The 21202-nt window shown below is 33.5% G+C and overlaps 1 protein-coding gene across 2 annotated transcripts in view; it reads left to right on the plus strand.

Moving 5' to 3' along the window:
• Positions 1-18401, plus strand: part of LOC105252222 — a 31250-nt gene extending 12849 nt beyond the window's left edge. Inside the window, exons 2-8 of one of the 2 annotated variants that reach the window (XM_011259521.3) lie at positions 885-1142; positions 2215-3160; positions 6740-6894; positions 9127-9376; positions 12635-12856; positions 14173-14368; positions 14613-18401. In XM_011259521.3, the coding sequence (XP_011257823.1) occupies positions 906-1142; positions 2215-3160; positions 6740-6894; positions 9127-9376; positions 12635-12856; positions 14173-14368; positions 14613-14676 (2070 nt within the window). In that variant the 5' untranslated portion in view covers positions 885-905 and the 3' untranslated portion in view covers positions 14677-18401. The remainder of the gene's footprint in view (positions 1-884; positions 1143-2214; positions 3161-6739; positions 6895-9126; positions 9377-12634; positions 12857-14172; positions 14369-14612) is intronic. The other variant, XM_011259522.3, reaches the window with a different exon arrangement.
• The last annotated feature ends 2801 nt before the right edge of the window (positions 18402-21202 follow it).

Raw genomic sequence — 21202 nt, forward strand, 5'->3', positions numbered from 1 at the left:
TAATGTAACCGAACTGAACTGTGCTCTTATCTGGGTCATCTTCCTCTAATAGAAACTATTCTAGCTGCGTATATATACGAAGAGAATGTTCTGGGAAACCCCTATTGGACATTCAATTGGCTACTTAGGATGCAGCCAATTAAATGTATTGAATGTATAGGTAGTGCATGCGGTTACAAAAGAATGGTCTAATTCACGAAACTTTTGTTTTAGATAGTACATTTTTGTTTTAAAAATTTTAATTAATTTCGTTTAATTATTTAAATTTTATATATATAAGAATTATAATATTGAATTGTAATAAATTCTTAATACGATGATACCATCGATTCAATACAATTTTTTGTGCATTTTTAGAAAAAAAGGAGCAATTAAGTTTGTAATTCTGCAATTAAGATTGTATTGCTGCACTAATTTTTTTTTTAATATGCAATAAATTTGGAAAAAATTTTTTTAATTTCTAATAGATATTCTTAGTTTCTGGAGGAAGTTTTGTATGATTGTATGCACTATGCTCATGATGCGGGTCCGCTTTTCAAAGTGAGACACTTTTTTTCATTGCAAAGGTGCATAAAACAAAAGGTTTCTGTTAGACATCGTTTAAAATGGAAGAAGCTTGTGCTTCAAAAGCACAAGTCGCGTACTTGATTTAATTAGCATAATGGCTGTTTCAATCTATTCTACAGTTTAAAGAGGATTTGTAATATTTCTCGTAGTTATATATATTTCGTATATTTTTCTCGTAGAAACGCGTCTCATTTGATGCTAATGATTAATATTCACAATTAATGCTAATCATTTTTATAAATATGTATAAAATATTTGTCAGCATGAGATCGATACATTCGGTGAATGATGGGAATGGAAATTGTATTGTGTCACAGGGATAAGAAAATGTCACCGTGATGTTACATCGAAGCGCTTCGTCGCGGCGCCGGCGAGCGTCGCCAAGCATGGCAAATTCGAGCCAGCCGGCGGGGGTGTCTTCGACGATGCGAGGTCGACGAGCGAGCGTCGCCACCGAAAAGCCCCTTATCTTGCCGCCAAGCAGCCCCGGCGAAACGATGGAAAGACAGAGATCGCCGAGGGGTAGCATGGTTCCGAATATCGCTCTGGATACCGAGAGCGATTCTCCCGACGAGGTTAGTATTCACCCTCTGACATCTCTAAAATTCCTGTATAATTTCTTTTATACATATACTTTTGAGTCGTTATTACTTTGGTATACAGTGTATCCCCAAATTCATCTTGATATACGTGTACGTATAAGGTGGAGGAAACATAAATTTGAAAGCTTATTTTCTCTAGAAAATTGTATGTATGTATATATAAGGGGCTACCTGAATTTTTTAAAAGCGTTGTGAATAATTCGAGCAATTTGACTTGGCAAATATTTTTACGACGCTAGTAGCTATATAAAGTGTAAAGATCAATTTAATCAATGAGATTTTCAGTCAGCTGAAAAATACTGCAGAGATATTTCATTTTTTTATTTTTTTTTTGCTATGCTATATTACACGAAATATTTTATTATTCGAAGGATAATACAAATTATATGATACCAATTATATGAATGTTTGATGTCAATATACTCATTGGTGAAATCAAATACAAGCTTTTTGTTACGCATTTTATATACATCATTTTATCTACAAAATTTTGATGTCATGAAATTTTCATGGCAGACAGATTGCTATCACATGTTATTCATTAACGGATGATTGGTGTGCAACGTAGGCTTGAAAGCTATCGGTTAGCTTTACACTATGTCGTTAAAATGATTAAAATCCATTCATTTCAATCGAGTATTTCTACATGTTTCACGAGCATGTGGCTTTGCTTTCACGTACAGAGATAAATTTGTCCCTCTGTTAATTAAACTAGGTATATCGCGTAGAGATATAATATTTATACGCATCTCTCCGATAAACTCGAACAAAATAAAAAAAAATCAATTAATTTGAGTAATAGGAAATTAAATATTTTGTAGGCGAAAAAGCGATGACTAATTTATTTTTTTGTAATATTCCTGACATCTGTCAAGTTTACGAAAATAAGAAAGCGGATCATATCGTGACATTCCTTAACGAAATATTAAATATAAAGTTGAAAATTAATATCTCCGTTTCAATATTTCTTTTCTGCGTTCTCTTTACTTTATCAATAATTTAAGTAGATAAAAAAGCGCTCTAGAATCTTTATAATTTATTCCAGGGAGTCTGTCGCAGGATTTTGCCAGATCCCGAACAATACGGCACCAGTCGTAACTCCCTGGTGCCGGAGGCGAGCCGCAGCCCACGAAATTCCCTGATACCTGACGATTACTGCAGAAGCCCGCGAGGCTCTCTAATACCGGATCCCAACAGGAGTCCGCGAAACAGTCTAGTGCCCGATGTGGCCCGTTCACCGCGATGTAGCCTCACACCGGAGTTAAGTCCGCGTCACTCGCTGGTGCCGGATTCTGCGCTCAGTCCCAGGAACTCGCTCGTGCCAGACGTGGCTTACAACCGAAGTCCGCGAAACAGCATAGCGGTCGGTGCATCTAGGATCTCTCTGCTGCCGGAGAACGGTGGTAGCGTAATCGCGGCTGCTATCCGTAGTCCTAGGCACTCGTTGATACCGGATTCGACGAGAAGTCCGCGCGGTAGTATGGCGAACCTGGACTTCGACCGGAGTCCACGTGGCTCAATTTGCCCGGATGTGCACAGAACACCCAGGGGTAGTATCACGCCCATGGAGGTCGTAGACAGAAGTCCTCGTGGTTCGATAGCTTCCGAGTGCCTGAACCAGAGCCCTCGCGGCTCGATCGCGCCCGATCCCAACAGATCACCCAGAGGATCGATAGCACCGGACCCCGCGAATCGGTCTCCACGTGGATCTATTTGTCCGGAGAGTAACAGAAGTCCGAGAGGATCGATCGCGCCGCACGACCAGACGAATCGATCGCCACGCGGCAGCATAGGCGTGAACGATATCGATAGACACTCGAGAGGTTCTCTTGGAGCCATCAACGACGACGAAAATAGAAGCCCCAGAGGAAGCATTGGGCCTGAAGGAATTGATAGGAGTCCTAGGGGGAGCCTTGGAGGGCATCAAGATAGAAGAGCCCCACGGGGCAACCTGGGTTTGCAAGATCCTAGAAGAGCTTCTGCAGATCAGGGTAAAAGAAAAAAAAATATATATATATCTCCTTTAATATTTTTTTAAATTATTAAGTATTTTACTAATTTTTTTGAAATTTAAATTAATCTTTTATCTTTCTCTCTTCTCTATTAATTCTTTTTTTAACAATAAAAATGATCTAATTAATAATAATTATTTAGAATTGCTATTACTAAGAAAGAAATTGAACCAGTCATAGACTGGTTATTTCTATTATCGGTATTACAAGTAAATCAAGTTATATTATGATGAGATTATCGTGAATTTGTTTCCCTACATCGCGACTGTTGATGCATAACTTTAATACGAAAATTACCGCAAAAAGGTGGTTCTTGGATATGTCCAAACCGCAACGCTTTGTATTCGAGTAGCGAAATCAATGTATAATCTTCCTCATGCAATTATAGCATCGCGATGAAACGTAACGCAATGTTCGGAACATTGTGTTCGCTACAACTGCGGTCGGATTGTTCCGATAATACGCCTACGAATACCAATCAATCATAACATAGCGAGAAATTAAACAACAATTGTAATATTGACTCGAGAGAAACTATAATTGGCTATAATTTTAAAAATGTCGTTAACAATCCGCAGAATAGATTTAAAAATGATAATAAATTTATACAAAGATTTATACATATCTCATCGTGTATTGCATATGCTTGATATAGATAAATTTTAGATAGATATTAAAAATAATCGATGTCGAATAATTTTAAGCAAAAATATCTACAGTATATGTCATAAGAAACTACTCTAAAAATATCCAGAATTGGCGATTATTTTTTATATCCTCGCATTTGCGGATTGAAAATTTGCCTCGAGGCAGGGTACATCTCTTCCTTCGGGATTGCAATAGCAATTTGACGCTCATTACTGTACAACTCGACGTCAGGTCGGTCTCCAGAGAGACCGATTAGGTTTCGTTCGTTTCACTCGGCGTGCCTGAGGCACATCGAATGCGATAGATGCGGATAATATATCTCGACTGACGGAAATTGCTCGCCGAGCGATACATTCTCGCGCGTATACATTCTCAATTGCCATGCGATGTCGTACATTCGTACTTTTTTCGCAGATATGACAGACATTCACGCTTTGAAATAGCGCATAACACAGGAGTGGAAAGAACGATATATGAAGACAATATCGTCAAATTGAAAACAATTTGATAATATTATGGCGCAGATGAGCTATTAAAAAGTAATGTCAATATTCTTTCCCTTGATTTTCACTATATATTCTCGCACGAATAAATTTATTGCAATTTAATCAAATCAGATAAATCCAACATCTCCGATTTTGCATTAAATTTTGGGCATATCATTGTATATAAGTATATATAGCATAATATGCAAAACTAGAAATATAACGAGTTAGATGGTATAAAAATAATTTTTCACCGATTTAATTTTACTTGAATATTTTTAGATTAATTTATGAAATATCACCATTTTCAACAAAAATTCAATTTTTAATTGTAATAATTGTATTAGTAAACGTAATAATACTAGGAGTTAAGTAATTAATCATATTTATATTATATGTGAATTTATATAAATTAGACAATTTAAATATATCGTAAGTAAAGGGATCTAACGTTCTATTGGCAGCTCGAAAGCTCACATAGTTTTGATATGGTAGTATTAAACTTTGTAAGCCAACTTATGCAAATTTATGCAAGTTTATTAGCTTATTATTTAATGCAAGTTACTAACTTATTATTTATTATTTACTGCACTTCTGTGAGTTTGAAGAACAGTGTCTCACGACTACGTTCGCACATACGAAACACATGGATCGATGCTTGCGACAAACATTATACATGCGCAGCGATGGACGCCGATTGCAAATAATCGCGATAGACGCGATCGCGTAATCCAATGGGTAAATCGAGATAATCGTCCATTGTTAAATTCGACACTCATGATTTTTCACGTGCGATGTTGGAAGATACTCATGACACTTATTATATATTGCGCGACACACGTGTTTGAAGAATGACGTCTCACGACAAAGATTCGGCACTCGCGACTCGTAACATACGATATTAGAAAATACTCGTGACACTTGTCACAGACTGCGTGACACATGTGTTTCGCATGTGCATATGATAATATTTAGATAGTATCTCTTAGCAATTTAATATTTTTGAATAGAATGAAACTGGCAAGAAACAAAAAATAAAATTGCATACTTTAAATATGTTTTTAACGCTACGAATTATTTTAATGCCACGGCAAAGGTGCGAAATGAATCACGAGGCAAATAGGAAGCATTTACTTCTCTGCGATAATTAACATCATACGCACTGATATGCTTCGTTTGTGTAAATTGGCCTGATTTTGTCGCGCGTGCACGATGCTTATTAATGTTCACAATTATACCATCAAATTACCATCGGTCACGAAATCAAAGTACACGTCTGATACATATTCTCACTTACCTACTTCGCGCTGCGAAAAGAGATTGCGTGCGTTTATAATCGGCAAAATCGGCTGAGTAGAATTTCCCCTTGGAGATTTTCTGAAACAATAAAAATGCAAATACAAAATGAATAATTCATTATTTTATAATTCAGTAAATTTATTTTAATTTTATATTTATCATAGTAATTTTTGTCGCAAATATATATATATGTACATATTAAAATGCTTTCCTACGTTTCTATCGCGCTAATTTGCTCGCTGTTCGCGTGATTATTCGCGTGAGATCAATACGATATGAGATTGGCCTCTTTAGCAAGCTACGTAGGCAAGCGGAATCGATAAATCGCGGCGAATCGCAGCGAGAAACGTCACAATAATCGAAATCTCTCCAGTAGATGGGATTCGTATTCCGTAAATTGAAAGCGCGGATTTATCGCACGAAGCAGTGCGCATTACGCAGAAGCTTGTTGACAAAGATATCTCATCGTCTGAGTTTGCAGTACATGTAGTCTCTTTACAACGAAATTCGTGCAGAAACATGCGAGGGGAGAATATAAATTAGATCACACATGCTAACATTGTTAATTGGACTATTGTTCACCGTGTCTCATAACTTTACAGTTATTTAATATTCATTAATTACAAATGTATCAAAATAAGCAAAAATTGATAGGATAATAATGATAAAAAGTTTAAACGAATATAATAAATAAAATTTTATTACAATTTTATTTATTATATTCGTTTAAACTTTTGTATTACAATTTTATTTATTATATTCGTTTAAAATTGTATTACAATTTTATTTATTATATTCGTTTAAAATTGTATTACAATTTTATTTATACAATATTATATTTAAAAAATAAAAAGTTTGAGCATTAAATTTATGGGCGTAAAATTGACAAAAAAAAAGTTTCAAAACAGTCGCAACTGTAGAAAAGAAATTTGAAAAAGTAGAAATGCCTTTTATTGGATGTATTGCTAATAAGTTTGAAATTCATAACTCGATTTCGCAGTTTCTGTATCTGTGCGCGAGCTCTTCTATTCTATATACAGCCGTAAATGTCCACGAGAGACGCGCAAGACTGCTCGTCGAGCTTTGAAGAGTAGTTGGGGAGATTCAAATATTTGCGTTTGTCCAGGGAGCACGAGAAACCGAAGTTCCTCGCCTTATCGCCAAAGAGAAGTGAGCTCGGGAAGTGTCAGATCGGGCGGAAGCGGAGGCGCGCAGGTCAATCTGGGATATGGGACAAACGCCTGGGCCGATTCCAGGCGAGCCAGCAGCTCCGTTTCGCAGGTAACCGTGCCCTCTTTTACATAGCGCCCACTACCGTTTTTCGATCTGCAATATTCGAGGAATTTTCTTTTCCGCCCACCGTTACAACACACGCTCCAGTTGCGAATGTCGTGGAATGCGAGTGACTGAAAGACGCGCTACCTTTCTAGCTGAACGAATATACACGGGAAAATTCTGAGGGTACAATTCGTCATGCATTAATAAGTACAGAGACGTGAAATGGTTGTATAGTTTTTTTTATCTTCATTTTTTCATTTTTTTTTATTAATCTTTTTTTTATATTAATCATATATATTATATTGTGATACGTTTAATTACGTTACGTTTAGAATATATATTGAGTTTTTTGTGTTAAATGAATTTCCATTGAATTAAAATTCGATCCAAATCGTGTGAAGAAAAGTTATTTTTTGGTTTTTTTTCCTCATCGCTTAACCTCTCGCGCTTATCTTCAAAGTAATTTTCTTCGTTATATTGCTCTAGAGAAACGTCGGCTTTGCAACGCTTTTCCATTTTTATTTTTACAAAATTCGCTTAAGTTTGATTATGAAAACAGAAAATAAGTTAGGGAGCTCGTGGAGTTTTATAAAAAAACAGACAACTCATTTACCTCGAGATTAGAATATATTTAAAAATGTTAAATTATATAGTCGCACGTAATATGTACTAATATACAAAATTGCAACATTAATTAAAGTATTTATAGAAAATATTTCTCTTTCGTACATCACTAAGAACGAAAGAAGGTCCTCTAACACGAGCTAAAATTGCATTCTGGACGGGTTTTCCGGACGGTGCAGACACAGCTTGGCACGATATGTTGCTACAACGCACGCGAAGTTAAGTAACGATACTACCGGTAGCTTCGTCACGAGATTCTCCACGCCTTTATTTCTCGTGCCTTGCCCTTTACCCTTTGACTCGGAAAAACCTTAATGAGTTCGAAAGAATATATTTCTTATTACATTATTTTCGATATTTGCGCGAAAAAAAATATTATTAATATTTAAAACAAAAAATGTAATTATATTAATTATATTATACTATATTAATTATATTACATTAAACTTTAGATTTTCGATTTTATATATTTATACATATGTATAATAATTAAATATGATTATAAAAACAGAAAATAAGTATTACATATAATTTATTCAAGAAAACAATGTGTGATGATTGACGCGTTTTAATTCGGCAATGAATAAAAGCACGGATTTATATGATGAAACTAACGCTTCTTGCGTGAATTGTTGTTTGTTAAAAACGTATGCTGCTGTTTCGTACGGTGTGAAAATTAAAGTGCGAAAATATGTGCGGGACATCAAAAGTACGGGCGTACTCTGTTCGTGACAGCTTAAATTTCTATATAGATCACATCCACCGCTTATTTTCCGTGTGAAAAACATGCTTGAGACGTGTGCACGCTACCCGAGAACCTCTCAAAAGATCAATTCCGTACGACATAGAACGAGAATTGACGGAGAGAAATAAGGGACGTGTCAGCAACCGTTCGACAAAGCTCGCGTTTTTTTACGATCGCTTATTGGATCCATATTGTATGCGTGATAAACGGAATATAAATTATTTTTTAGCGCAAAATCTGCGCTAAAGCGTTTAAAAAATTTCCGACATCGATAATTAAACCGTCTTAAATAAAGTCGAATTTTAAAATACGAAAAGAGTATCCTTCTCATCTTCCTCGTTGATTGAATTATTCCTTCTATTTTTTTTTATGGCAGCATTGAATTTTTATTCATTCAGAAAAATGCGCGAATTCCTTCGGAAGAATTTTTAAGAAATCTTTAAATCGTTTCGCATCGCTTTTAAAATCTGGATTCTGCAGTTAATTTTTTCTTTCTTTCTGTATTACGAGCGTGTTGGTTAACATGGGTTTTTAGCAAAAGACGGAAAAAACCGCTCTTGCTCTGTCGCTAATTGGATTACTTTGTAATCAGCAAAATGCAGACAAAGTGGTACACAGCGCAGCACACTAATACAAAGTAATGAGGATGAAATTTAAAAAAATGAAAATAATGTTTCTAAAATAAAATTACAATAAGATAAAGAGAAGTGCGGGAGCTGAGATCCGTTTATAATTTTGTCAAGTCGTCTCCACGATAAAGTCTAACGTCGCGCATGTACGTGTAGCATTAATCCGAATAAACTCGCCAGAATAAGATGGCATTATATTACAAGAGATCTGATTTGAGCTGACGTGTGTGCTTTCAGCTTTCAGGCGACGAATCGCGTCGGCTTTGCGCCAGCGGTGCAAAAGCACCTGAAAAGGGCAACGCGGAAACTGCAAATCTTAGCGTAGCGACATATGGCTCGGTCGTATTTCAATTGAAGGACGCCCATCTTGAGGCAAACGGTATCTGCGATTTCGTCTTTCGCGCCTTGAAAGTTATCAGCAAGACGATGACGTTCACCATATGTCTGACCTGTCTGTCCACTGTGCCTATCTTGATGTTCATTTTTGGTGAGTGAAAGAGATTTGAATATCGACGACTTCGATTATAATCTTGGTTCGAAACATCTTGGATCGATAATTGGCTACGCATAAATAATTTAATTATGTAAAAGAGTATTTTTTTCGAGTAGCATAATGAATATTATATAATAAATAGTAGAGGGATAAGTAGGTCGAAAGAGTGTGGATTTACCGAGACTGTTGTCGACGATTCGATCCGTTTTATATTTCCGCGTAGCGGATCGATACTTAGTATATCTATACTGAAGAATTAACGACAAGCTCTCGTGATACTTAGGAAGGTGATATACCTTATCCCTATTCTTTGATCATCATAGCACTTTTTAAAATTCAAATTTGTATCACTCTTTAATATAACGCCATTTAATATCCTTTTGACTTGTTAGTTTTCAATGCTATTCCTCAATATTATTTTTAAAGATTATTATATGAATATTTTATACATGAGTAAAAAGAGAAAAGATTCAGTTCATTTAAAAATTGAGGAAGAATAAATGATTGAACAAGATGTTCTCTTTAACTTTCTTCATGTTTCAGTAAACTTTGCGAAACCTTTTAGCTTTTTTTTATGTAAATTCCTTTCCATTACATATCTCTCGAGAATTAAAGCTCTTTTATTAACCTTTAGCTTTTCTCGAGGAAATATCTTTACGCATTACGTCTGATGGGAATCATTTCAAATATCAAAGAAAATTTTTAATACCCATCAATGCTATAGTGTTGTCTACTACCCTTCAATTAATTTCTGAATCGAGATTGGGTCATAAAAGTATGGAGTCTCTGATAGCTGAAGATGATTTCTAGTGGTAGTTTACGGAGAACGTGCCAATTGAGAGATAAGATTCTTTTACCAATATTCTTCTGGCACAAATATTTCGTATCACCGTCAGCGATATAAGTCTAGAATTTATTGGAACAAATAAATGGAAAGATTCAGTAGCTAACTATTTTTGCAGTTCAATCGACCTTTAATAGTATTCTTTGCAATATACGATAATGCATTTTTATAATTTATTAATTATTTATATTTATGTAATTATTAAATAATGTGAATTTTTTTAGATATGTATATCATAATGAGACATTTATGAGGAGAAAATATATTTTTATAACATACATATTTTATAACTCTAATATTATAAATTGATCTATAAATTGAATGTAATTAAACTTTGAAATAAATTAAAATTATATTTAAAATTAATATTTAAAATTAATAGAGAAATTTTTTAACTAATAAGAGATCTCTTGTCTCTTGCAAAAGTTTTACAATTAGATATGATCTGTTACCTTCTCTTTCCTTTATCGTGAAATAGAGTTTCGATCAGCAAAATGCAATTATTTAGCAAATGTTATAGAAGTATGAGAAAAGATATATACGACAGCGTAAAATAAATAAAATCTAACTTCTGCTAACAAATTTTAAAAAATTTTTCGAAATAAAATTTCAGATTCCATTTTCGATGTTTTATTTATATATAATTTTACATAAAAACAGTATTACACGTATTTAAATGTATTTAATAACTCAATTTTCAATGAGACTTTTTCTAAATCAAATAAATTACGATTCTACATGCAGCAAACGTGCGTTTGCTTTCCGCCCGGATTGAGTAACAGATCTCGAAATTCTAAACGAAATTCTACGAAATATACGATATCGTTTCCGAGTTAATTAATGTTGCCATGATTACGACACGCAAATCGCTAGCGTGTCGAGCTTATGGCATGCAACCATGTTTAATTTCTTGGCTATGGTCGGTTATTCGCGCTACAGAGCACGGACGCTCAACCTGATTTATTGCAGGCTCAGTGCATTCACCTTTCGGCAAAGTCAATCTGGTAAGAACCTGCAATCGATAATATAATGGCGTAGACGAACCGCAAAAATGGCCGAATAAGACTTAAATCTTTCATGGATACCGATATAAAAGCACGAGAGTTATAGAAATGGCAGCCTTTAGTGTAAAGGTTTGATAAGACACTTGAACAATCTTAGAATAAGAAGGAACTGATTTGAGAAACAATGTGGAGCACATCGAAGATTCAATGTATTAGAATGCCATTAAAATAATTATCATTATATATTGATTTGCGGAAAAAGAAAAAGAAAGCAATCGACACATCACGATTGTCAATCGCTGTTTTACGCGAAATTTGCAATCATACGGTTTAAGTTGTTCGTAAGTCATGTTTATAGCATTACAATCAAAATAAAGACACTTAAATTGAAGTTGAAATGATATAACTGCCTTGAAGATTTCTATTCTTTTTCTCAAATACAACATATGTGTATGTAATTGTAATATTTTCAATTACATTTTATCTTTACAATAATTAAAAAAGTAGGTACGTTGATTATATTAATTTTTTATATTAATTTTATATTAATTTTATCATAACAAGAATACAAAAAAATCAATTTTTTAAAAACTGATTGTGTTGCATATGGTTTACATATACAAGATGTGACACAATAACGATGTATTAAGGTGTACATTGCAGTGGAGAACCTCTTCATGTTTGCATGTCACGTTATCCTAAGTTGGACGTCGAATCAGGACGTGATATACAGGATAGACGTCAGGCAACACGCAATTAATGCTAAATTATTCCTTGCTGGCGTTATAAAAAGCGCATAATAATGATGCACGTCATATATACATTAGATCTTAATTGATGGGCAAGAATATCGATTAAGACATGTTTTTCTTTTTCGTTTTTGAAAATAATAATGAATTCATAGTGTTAAGCGAATTATTGTACCGTGTTATCGCTGCTTGGCAAACTATAAAATAGAATATTCAGGTCACAGATATGAAAATATATAAAAGGAAAACGTTCATAAAAGATTTGCTAATGAGGAAGATTTCAGCAAAAAAATGAGAGAAACAAAAATCGTGTCGTCAATTATCACATTTACTGCTACATATACGTGACACCACGTAAAATTGAAATTTATGTGTAATGTTTAAGCAGAGATAATTTTACACATGCAAACATATATGCATATTTAAGCTAAATACATTAAAAAAATACATTATACATATATTTATATATATTATCTATTATTATATATACAATATTATAAATAATAAATTTCTATAATACAATATAATAAATTATATAATTTTATTAATATAATATAATAAATTATAATAAATTATATAAAACTTCTGTGTATGGCAGATTCTTTTTCATAGGCAAACGTATCGATTTATGTTTAAATTTATTTATTATTTATAGGTGTGCAGTTCATTAAGGATTGTCCGAAAGAACCATACATTCCTGTCTACATGCTGATCGGAGGAGTTTTGGGCGTCGTGCGCATGTTTTGGGCGCTCTATTCGCAGATACGTTCCCGCAGGCCGGAAGTCCTGTCCGTTCCCGCAACCAGTTCATACGTTTCGCCTATGAAATTACTCTCCATAGCTCTATCGTGCTTCCTGGTCGCATGGTTCGTGTTAGGTAAGTAACTTGAAATTTCGTTCGGAATCATACGCGTTCCCGCGCCAACAACACGCGAACTTTCCGAGCGTTAAAACCATAAAGGATTTACTCAACAAGTACAAAGCCGTTTTACGAAAATGCGTGCTTTAAAATTTTCGGTTACATAATTCTATAATTATTTTATGCAAATCTGAATGTGTCAGAAGATTATCACTTGCAAGATAGAACAAACTGAAAATAATATAAGTAACTGCCATTTTTTTAAATAGTTTTTTAATTATTTTTCAGTTATTAAATTATTTTTAAATTGTTTTATTCTCTACATTAATTTTTCATTTTGTATTATTTAACAGAATAATTTTATCCCTCTTATGTTTCTATGTTCTCTTATGTTCTATATAAAAATTTTTAAATAAAATTTTGCAGATTCAATAAATATCAAAATAAAAGAATTTGTAAAATGCGAAACGCTCGAAAAACAGTCGGAATATTATGTTGTTGCATAAATATTGATGCATGTATTATATTTAGTTTCTTTGTTGTTAATTACGCGATGCTTTCCATTTCAATATTATTTTTGCGAGTAAATTTTTAAGAAAATAACGGTCAAATAACTTTGTTTATATTTGCATTAAACTTTAATGTTCTATCTTTGGTAAAAACCAAATCAGGATTAAAGTGTCTCACAAATATTACTGCTAATTAAAATATACAGTTATTTTCTTTTTTATTAAATATATGTTAATATTACTTCGTATATAATATATTAGATTGATAAATTCATTATATTTTTTATTATTTTTTATGTTTGAGATTTATTTAACTGCTAGTGCAAACACATAAAAGAGCAAGAAATATGAAGCGTTGAAAGTATTGTATATGCGAGTGTGAATCTGTGTCCGAGAAGAAATTATAAAAAGTCCAGTTATTATGACGATTTAACCGTTCGTGACCAAGCATCGTATTGCAATATTTATATTTCGTGCAAAGCGCCAATTTATCGTATGGCAAAACGTGACAGTTCGTTGGTCGGAGTGAGGGATGTAATTGCAGGCTGCTTAATCACGAACACTTGATATGTATGCCACGTAATTTCGCTGGGTCGTTGCTATTTCTAAAGTTTTTGGGTCGAATACAAGAGCAAGATTTTGTTTGTGAAAACAAACAAGTGGAGCGAGAAAAATTTTTCCATGCGTATTTCAAAAGAAATATATTTTTCAATATTCTTTAATAAACTTGATAACATTCCATATGACCGTATTTTATTGCTCCGATTTGAAAGATGTTGATTCGTACGTTCGTTATGCCGTATGCTTTCTTCTTTTTTGTTTCAGGACATTATTGGATACTGCATATAATGTGGCCGGAATATAAAGTTTCGTTATACGCGCCGAATCAGTGGTGTCACAAAACGCTCTATATTTTTTCTTTAGTTCATCTATGCGTGATGTATGCGGTTTTATTTGTAATACTAATAGTAGCGATCGGTCTGGCTTTCTGCAGAATTCTGGAATGCCCTTTACCGGAAAGGTAAGTCGCTTTTTTGGCGTACTCGGAATATCTAGTTTACAGGATTTGTTCAAAGCAAAAAAAAAAAAAATAATCAATTACGTTAATGAAAAGCTGATAACGTTAAATCCATTTTAACACGATTTCTTTAAGATGTATAAGAAATTTCTAGTCACATTATTTACAAGGACTTATATCTTGAATTACATTTTCGTGTATAAGTTTTTGTAAATAATTCGTAAATTTCTCTTTTTATGAATTGCAGATATAGAAAGCGACAATTCCAATCAAGACTAATTTTCCTAAAAATTTTCAAAATGGGAGAGTAACTCACAATTAGACGCGTACGAATTTTTCTTGGAAAATACGACTATGACTTATAATGAAAATAACGTGCGATGTTGATCTAATTTTCGTAGAATCGATGGAAACTATTTCACGACGACGAATACGACGATGAAAAATGTTTCGCGACACCGCGTTTCAATTTGCTTATTACAACACTCGATACAATTGCCGATACAGAACCGAGTAGCACGGATCATTGTATTGTATATACGCACACAGATTATGTTCCTATCGTCAACGAAATGTGAATATCTCGCTCATAATTTACATTGAGTGTCTAACGACGTGATTAAAATATTCGCGGCGAGATTATAAAAGATACAAATTAAATAGACTTCGCAAAAATACCTGTATCGCGATTTAGCCGTTTTCTATTCCGCATGAATGATACACACGAAATGTTAAATGCTTAACTCGTCGAAATCATTGTGTGTGTTAATAGCGCACCTTATCTAACCACTATCAAAAGTATAATTGTTGAAATACGATATATATGTAGTTTCTCGACATCGTTTCCCACTCGATCTATGTCAAAGCGATATAGAAAGTGATATATTAAACATTAAAAGAGATAAAAAACACACTTTTTTTTATATGTAAGGCGACGAACTCCCCCGCGAGATCGATAAGAGCACACTCACACTGCAAAGTGCTCCCGTTCTGGTCGACTTTCAGATACAAATAACCACGGCGATCCGTTCGCCAGAATAAAATCCGCGAGAAGAAGAAGTCGGCCGGCGGCAGGAGCGGTGGCTGGCGTCTAGACAGACATAAGGTCTTGGAGGATCTGCAGGAGGAGGAGGACGACGACGATGACGAGCGGAGCGATCACGGGGAGGATTGCAGTAACAAGATCGTGCAGGAAGTAAAGTACTGCAGCAAAGTGCAGTTTCGTGCGCCGGATATCATCGAGCTATGATGAATAAGCGATGATGCAACGGAAGAAACGTCTTGCTGGCGAAAAAAATCGAGAGGAAGAGGATCGTAATCTTAAGTTTGCCCAAGATAACGACGAGGGGATGCTGGCCACGAGAACGGTATTTGCGACAGGAAGCTCTTCGAGGGGAGATGAAAAAGGGAAATGAATAACGAGGTCGCGAAAGGAAAGGTATCGCCGGAGATCGATGATGGTGTATCTTTCGTGAATAATCGAGGTCTCGACACTGACACGTAGAGATCCCGTAGTAGAGTCTTCGCATTTTCCGCAGAGAAGATTTACGTGACGGAAACGTTTCAATGGAGATCCCGAATCGATCACGAAAGAATTAACACGGAAATAATGAAATCTAAGGAAGCATATAATTGACTCGACTCATTTATCATAAATAATTTTTGGGAATGTCGAGAAGAAGATGATATGATTGATATTTTCCGATAATACATAAAAGTAATTTTTGACAACGACTATTTTTCAAAAACTATTAGAATATTAATATCAAATTCAATCATGTTTAATTTCAATTTTAAGTCGACGTGAAGAGTTCACGTAGTTGAGTTCATGAGTTTTGGCCTCAATCCGTGGCAGCGAGAGAAAACGAAATAAAATTTTTATTGACGAGAAAAGATTATCTGAAGACCCTCCTGTAAGAAATGATATTGGATGGAGCACGTCTTTATCCCAATAGTAGAAGACAGAAACAGAGAAATATTTTCTGAAGAATTTCGGTTCTGAAACATCGTTTCGATTTAAGCGTATCTTAACTGCGGTTCAGTGAGAAAATCGATACAAAGACCTTCATTCGTATCAAAACAAAAATCTCCAATTCCGCTGTTGGAGAAACAACGCTTCTTTTTGTACACAGAATTAAATGCAGAAATGTAAAGTACGTAAACAGCTTAACTGAATTAGCATGATTAAATCGTGCATTCATTTTCTCCTACGAATGTTTGTCGAAGAATTCTACATCATTTCAATAGGGACTGGATACGAGAGATTTGCCAATCATCGATCTTCCGATTATTTTAATTCGTCTCAACATAGGAATTTATTGAGTTTCTTTTGTTTTTATCATTTAGTTCCCAGCAAATATATAAAGAAGCAAGCAACTATTAAACATGCTTCTTCTTACTTTATATGATATACAACTTTAAGTAATATGATGAATATTTGATGAATATTTTCGAATAAAATTATTCCTAAAGGAAGATTCTTCTCGACAACTTGAAGGTCTCGAGTTCGAGTTTCATTAGTTGCCACGTAAATCCGCCCCCATGGAAATACGCGCTGTGTCGAAAGCTCGTCGAACCACGTTTGAAGATTGCGCAAAGTTGAAGAAAATTCGTAGAAATTTCACGATTGCAGTTTTACCGCGTAATGTCATCCGCAAAGTTGCGGTTTACCCAAACGCGAAGAATTCGCACTTTTCCGAGTTACTTACTCTCGAAGCAGAAAATTGTACAGGAGGAGAAAACCGCCGCATGGGCAAAGAACGAAGCTGGATATCGACTTATCGAGCGACGTCGACGTCGATGATGACGACATCGACGAGGACGACATACTCTCTTACTGGCCGAACCGACGCGCAAATCCGTTTCTCGACGAATCAAGTCTGGCAAAAGTAGTTACAGTGACTGCAGGAACTGCGTTCGTTCAGTGACGGAAGTGATATCGAAATTTTGCATTCCGGTTTTACTCGATGCGCTCTCTCTCCCCTTCTCTCTCTCTTTTTTTCTCTCTGTCTCTGTCTCTCTCTCTCTCTCTCTCTCTCTCTCTCTCTCTGTCTCTCGCAAAGGAGTGATACTTGTGCAAAATTTCGTGTAGGAGGAATATGGAATTTAATGCTCACATTCGTTACGATTCATCAACATGTCAAAGCTTCCAATCGTTTCTCGTTATTTCTCGATAGTATCGAGCGCCAATTACAGGTAAGTGGCTCTAATTAAGGATACTTCAACATAGGAAATGTATAGGAGACATTATTTCTTAACTTTCATTATCTTTTCTCATTCTTTCTCTTGTTTCTCCCAGTTATATTCTAAAAAATTGCAAATTTTCCAACAAATATCTTTTTTTCATAAAGACATAGATAATTCAAATGATAAACGCCAAAGTCTGTTTATCATCTTTCATGTGAAAAAACCGTAATTTTTTGTATCCTTATTTGTTTCATGCTATCGCGTTTAAGCAGCATTTTATAACTCTCGTTTAAGATGTAATCTATCGAAGTAGTACTATATATATATTGAGATGAAAAAAGTCTCACATCGTTTCAAAAAGAATCAAGTACATTTCGAAGTGTATAATAATTATTAACTGTGTATTAAATTAGTATTACTGTGTACGTAATTCGTCATCATCAATTATATAATGCGATCGATTAAAATCGGTATACATATTTGTCCTGAGTGAAATTTGTCGAGACATTATAAATAAGTTTTTACACATCTACTATGCATATCCATGCACATATACAAGAATGCTCTTTCACATACACGACTTTTTTATGAATATTTATCATTGAGTGACATTCTTTTTTAGATCTCGTCTCATTTTTCAAATTTCACGAGGTGATGATATAAATAATATAATTATCATGTTACATTCAGTAAAGAAATAGCGTATAATTAAAAATATAAAACTTAACGAACCAATTAATACGCCTGATGTTCTCGCTGAAACCCTCCTACGTGCGATATTTAAAAAAATACTTCTTTTCTAGCGTGAATAATTAAATGTTTAAAAAAAATTGTCTTTTGATTAATTCTCGTGAAACAAAGAATAAAAAATATGGTGACGTATTGCACGAAGTATGAGAATGAGGATTCAGCTCGGCATCAGGCGAAAATGAAATCTATCAATCATATTGAGTTTATAGGAAGATAGGATAGATGAATAGAATAGTAGAACCAAGAATTGAAGCTAAAAATCTCTGGTTTATATAAGATGTAATAACTGACGAGAGGGTCAGATGAATTAGAGCAAAGTGGGTTAAATTGAGCGAAAGTGGGTTAATGAGTGGGTTTCTTAGTAAAAATGCGATTCCCCCTACGATCCCCTTTAATCTGTAGTTACTATGTAAGAGATTCTGATGTTATGAAAATTGTTTAACAAATTAATATTATATGCAAATGTTATTGAACGTATATGCTCATAAATATGTCGTTATTCTTATTATAAAGAAACTCAGAAAACATAGAATTAAGTAAATTTTTCAAAGTTTAAATTTCTTTTTTGTATTTTGACATAACTCGCAGTATATAAAACTTTTTGACGATAGCGACGATTAATCTTAAACTTGTGAAATTTATCATAGTACATTCGGTATCTCTAAAGAGAGAAAAATCACTTTTTTAATAATAAAATAAATATTTCTAAATCTGAAAGTTCTATAATTAGACCGACGATATTGCGTCAAAAACTTCGATACAACTTGTGTTATTTTTTTGCGATTACGACCGACAGCATTTCTATGCTCTATCATGTAAAATGTATCAAAGAAAAAAATAAATAGTAAGATAAAAAGAAAAGAAAGGCACAACGTCAATTAAATCAATACATCAACAAGCTTCGCTTTAGCTAAAATATAATTCTAACGAGAACTGTTCTTTTGCCCAAAGAAATAACGAGCAACATGACATACATATAAAGATCGAATATATGTTAAACAAATTTTCCCCACTTTAACGAAATCATTTAACGTAAATTTCATCGCAAACATGTGAATCTGCTCATATTAACATTGCGATAGAAAACATGCATATTCATGCATTCAAGTATTTATACATATTTTGATAAATATTACTCTTATACCATCTAAATATTTTTGCATAAATAATTTACATTGTTTATTACATAGAAATAAAACAAAATTCGTGAATAATTATCATTTATGATTTAATTGTTTTTTACGTGTTTGTAATCATCGTATACCAAATCATACGAAGAAACTCGCGAAGTGAATGTTTCGTAAGCACATGAAAGCAATCGTATTTATTTGTGTAACACATACACCCACATATTGTGTGTGTAAATATTGATATACTCTATGCACGAGAATAAGAGTAATTTCTCCAATCTGACCAAACGCAACGATAAGTGATTTATATGAATTAAAATATTTCAATGGCCATTAATTTGACTGCATTGTTCTCATGCTTGCACTTGCAACTGGTTCGAAAACGGGTCCATACTTAATCGTCTATGTATGGAATAAATAAATATAGTAATTGTGTCATAATTAAGATTGTAGCTCAACTCGTTAACGTATGTATGACTGTAAAATAAATCTCCAAGCGCGGGAACGCGCTTTTTACGATATTTCCATCCTCGTCATTTATTCGTTTATTATTATTTTAACGAGTGAAAATTCTATTCGATTTCTAACAAACACCAAGAAACAAGAAAATACTTTTTTATTATTCTTTATTTTTTCACACATTGATAGTTACTACGTAAAAACAACCTAAATAATAATAATAATAATATAAAACAAAGTAAATGAGAAGTAAATGAAAAAAAGTAAAATAATTGTTTGCTAATATTATTGTTTAAAATATAGTTAATATTGTGTGGATTGAAAAATTGAAAGCATGGTTCGCTTACTTTGAAATATTTCATGTAACAAAATATTTTTGGACAAAATATTATTGCTAAAATGTCTTCACTCGTGACATAAAAAAGTCTCTGGAATAATAAAACCTTATGTGTTATATGTTGGATAATGGTGCAAAAGTTTCAATTGAGATTATGATAGATGACGATTAAATTGAGGTTTTGTCTCCATCGTAGAAATGCGATTTTTATCACAGCTAGTTTCGTAAAAGTTATGGCTATATGTCACAGTCAAACGTGACAGCTACGGACATAAATTATGTGACGGTCAGAGACGTGCCCATGCATATAAAACTCACATGTAAGGAAACTCTAAATAAGTTTGAATATGAAAATCCAATTCCAAATACAACATAATGTTGAAAATCCAATTTCAAATACAACATTACGTTGAGTTAATTCAATAAGTATTTATATGATTGCTAATTATTACAAAAATTATATGCATTGTTTTTATATAATTTGTTCGAGTAATATTAATGATTATTATCTGTCTTCCTATCCTTTTTCATATTTTTTGGAAAATACTTATCACTTTGCATTATTATACATATTGTAAATTACACATGTCTATAATATCTCATATTATCAAGCTATATCACAACGATATTTAACGTAAATGAAAGTCGTATTGAGTGCTGAGTGCAGTGAGAATAATAGAACTCAGTCTTAAAAATCGCTAAAAATACGGAAATATTTATCAGTTTTGTGCGTATCGATAAATTGATTTTTGTTAATAAAAATTCAAATGACTGTTCTGGATTTTTGTATTTATATCGATATCAAAAGCTACTACGTAAAAATCACGAAATGGAAAAAAATCGATGCGATATATTGTATATTTATTGTGCATATTGAATCAGTAAATTAATTTGAGAACGGAAGAGTTGAATTTATTAATAGCATGTAAATTTATACACGGGAAAAATTCAAGTTTTATTTAAATAACAGATATT

The sequence above is a fragment of the Camponotus floridanus genome, unplaced genomic scaffold, assembly GCF_003227725.1.
Source record: "Camponotus floridanus strain SB8 unplaced genomic scaffold, Cflo_v7.5 scaffold27, whole genome shotgun sequence".
NCBI lineage: Eukaryota > Metazoa > Arthropoda > Insecta > Hymenoptera > Formicidae > Camponotus > Camponotus floridanus.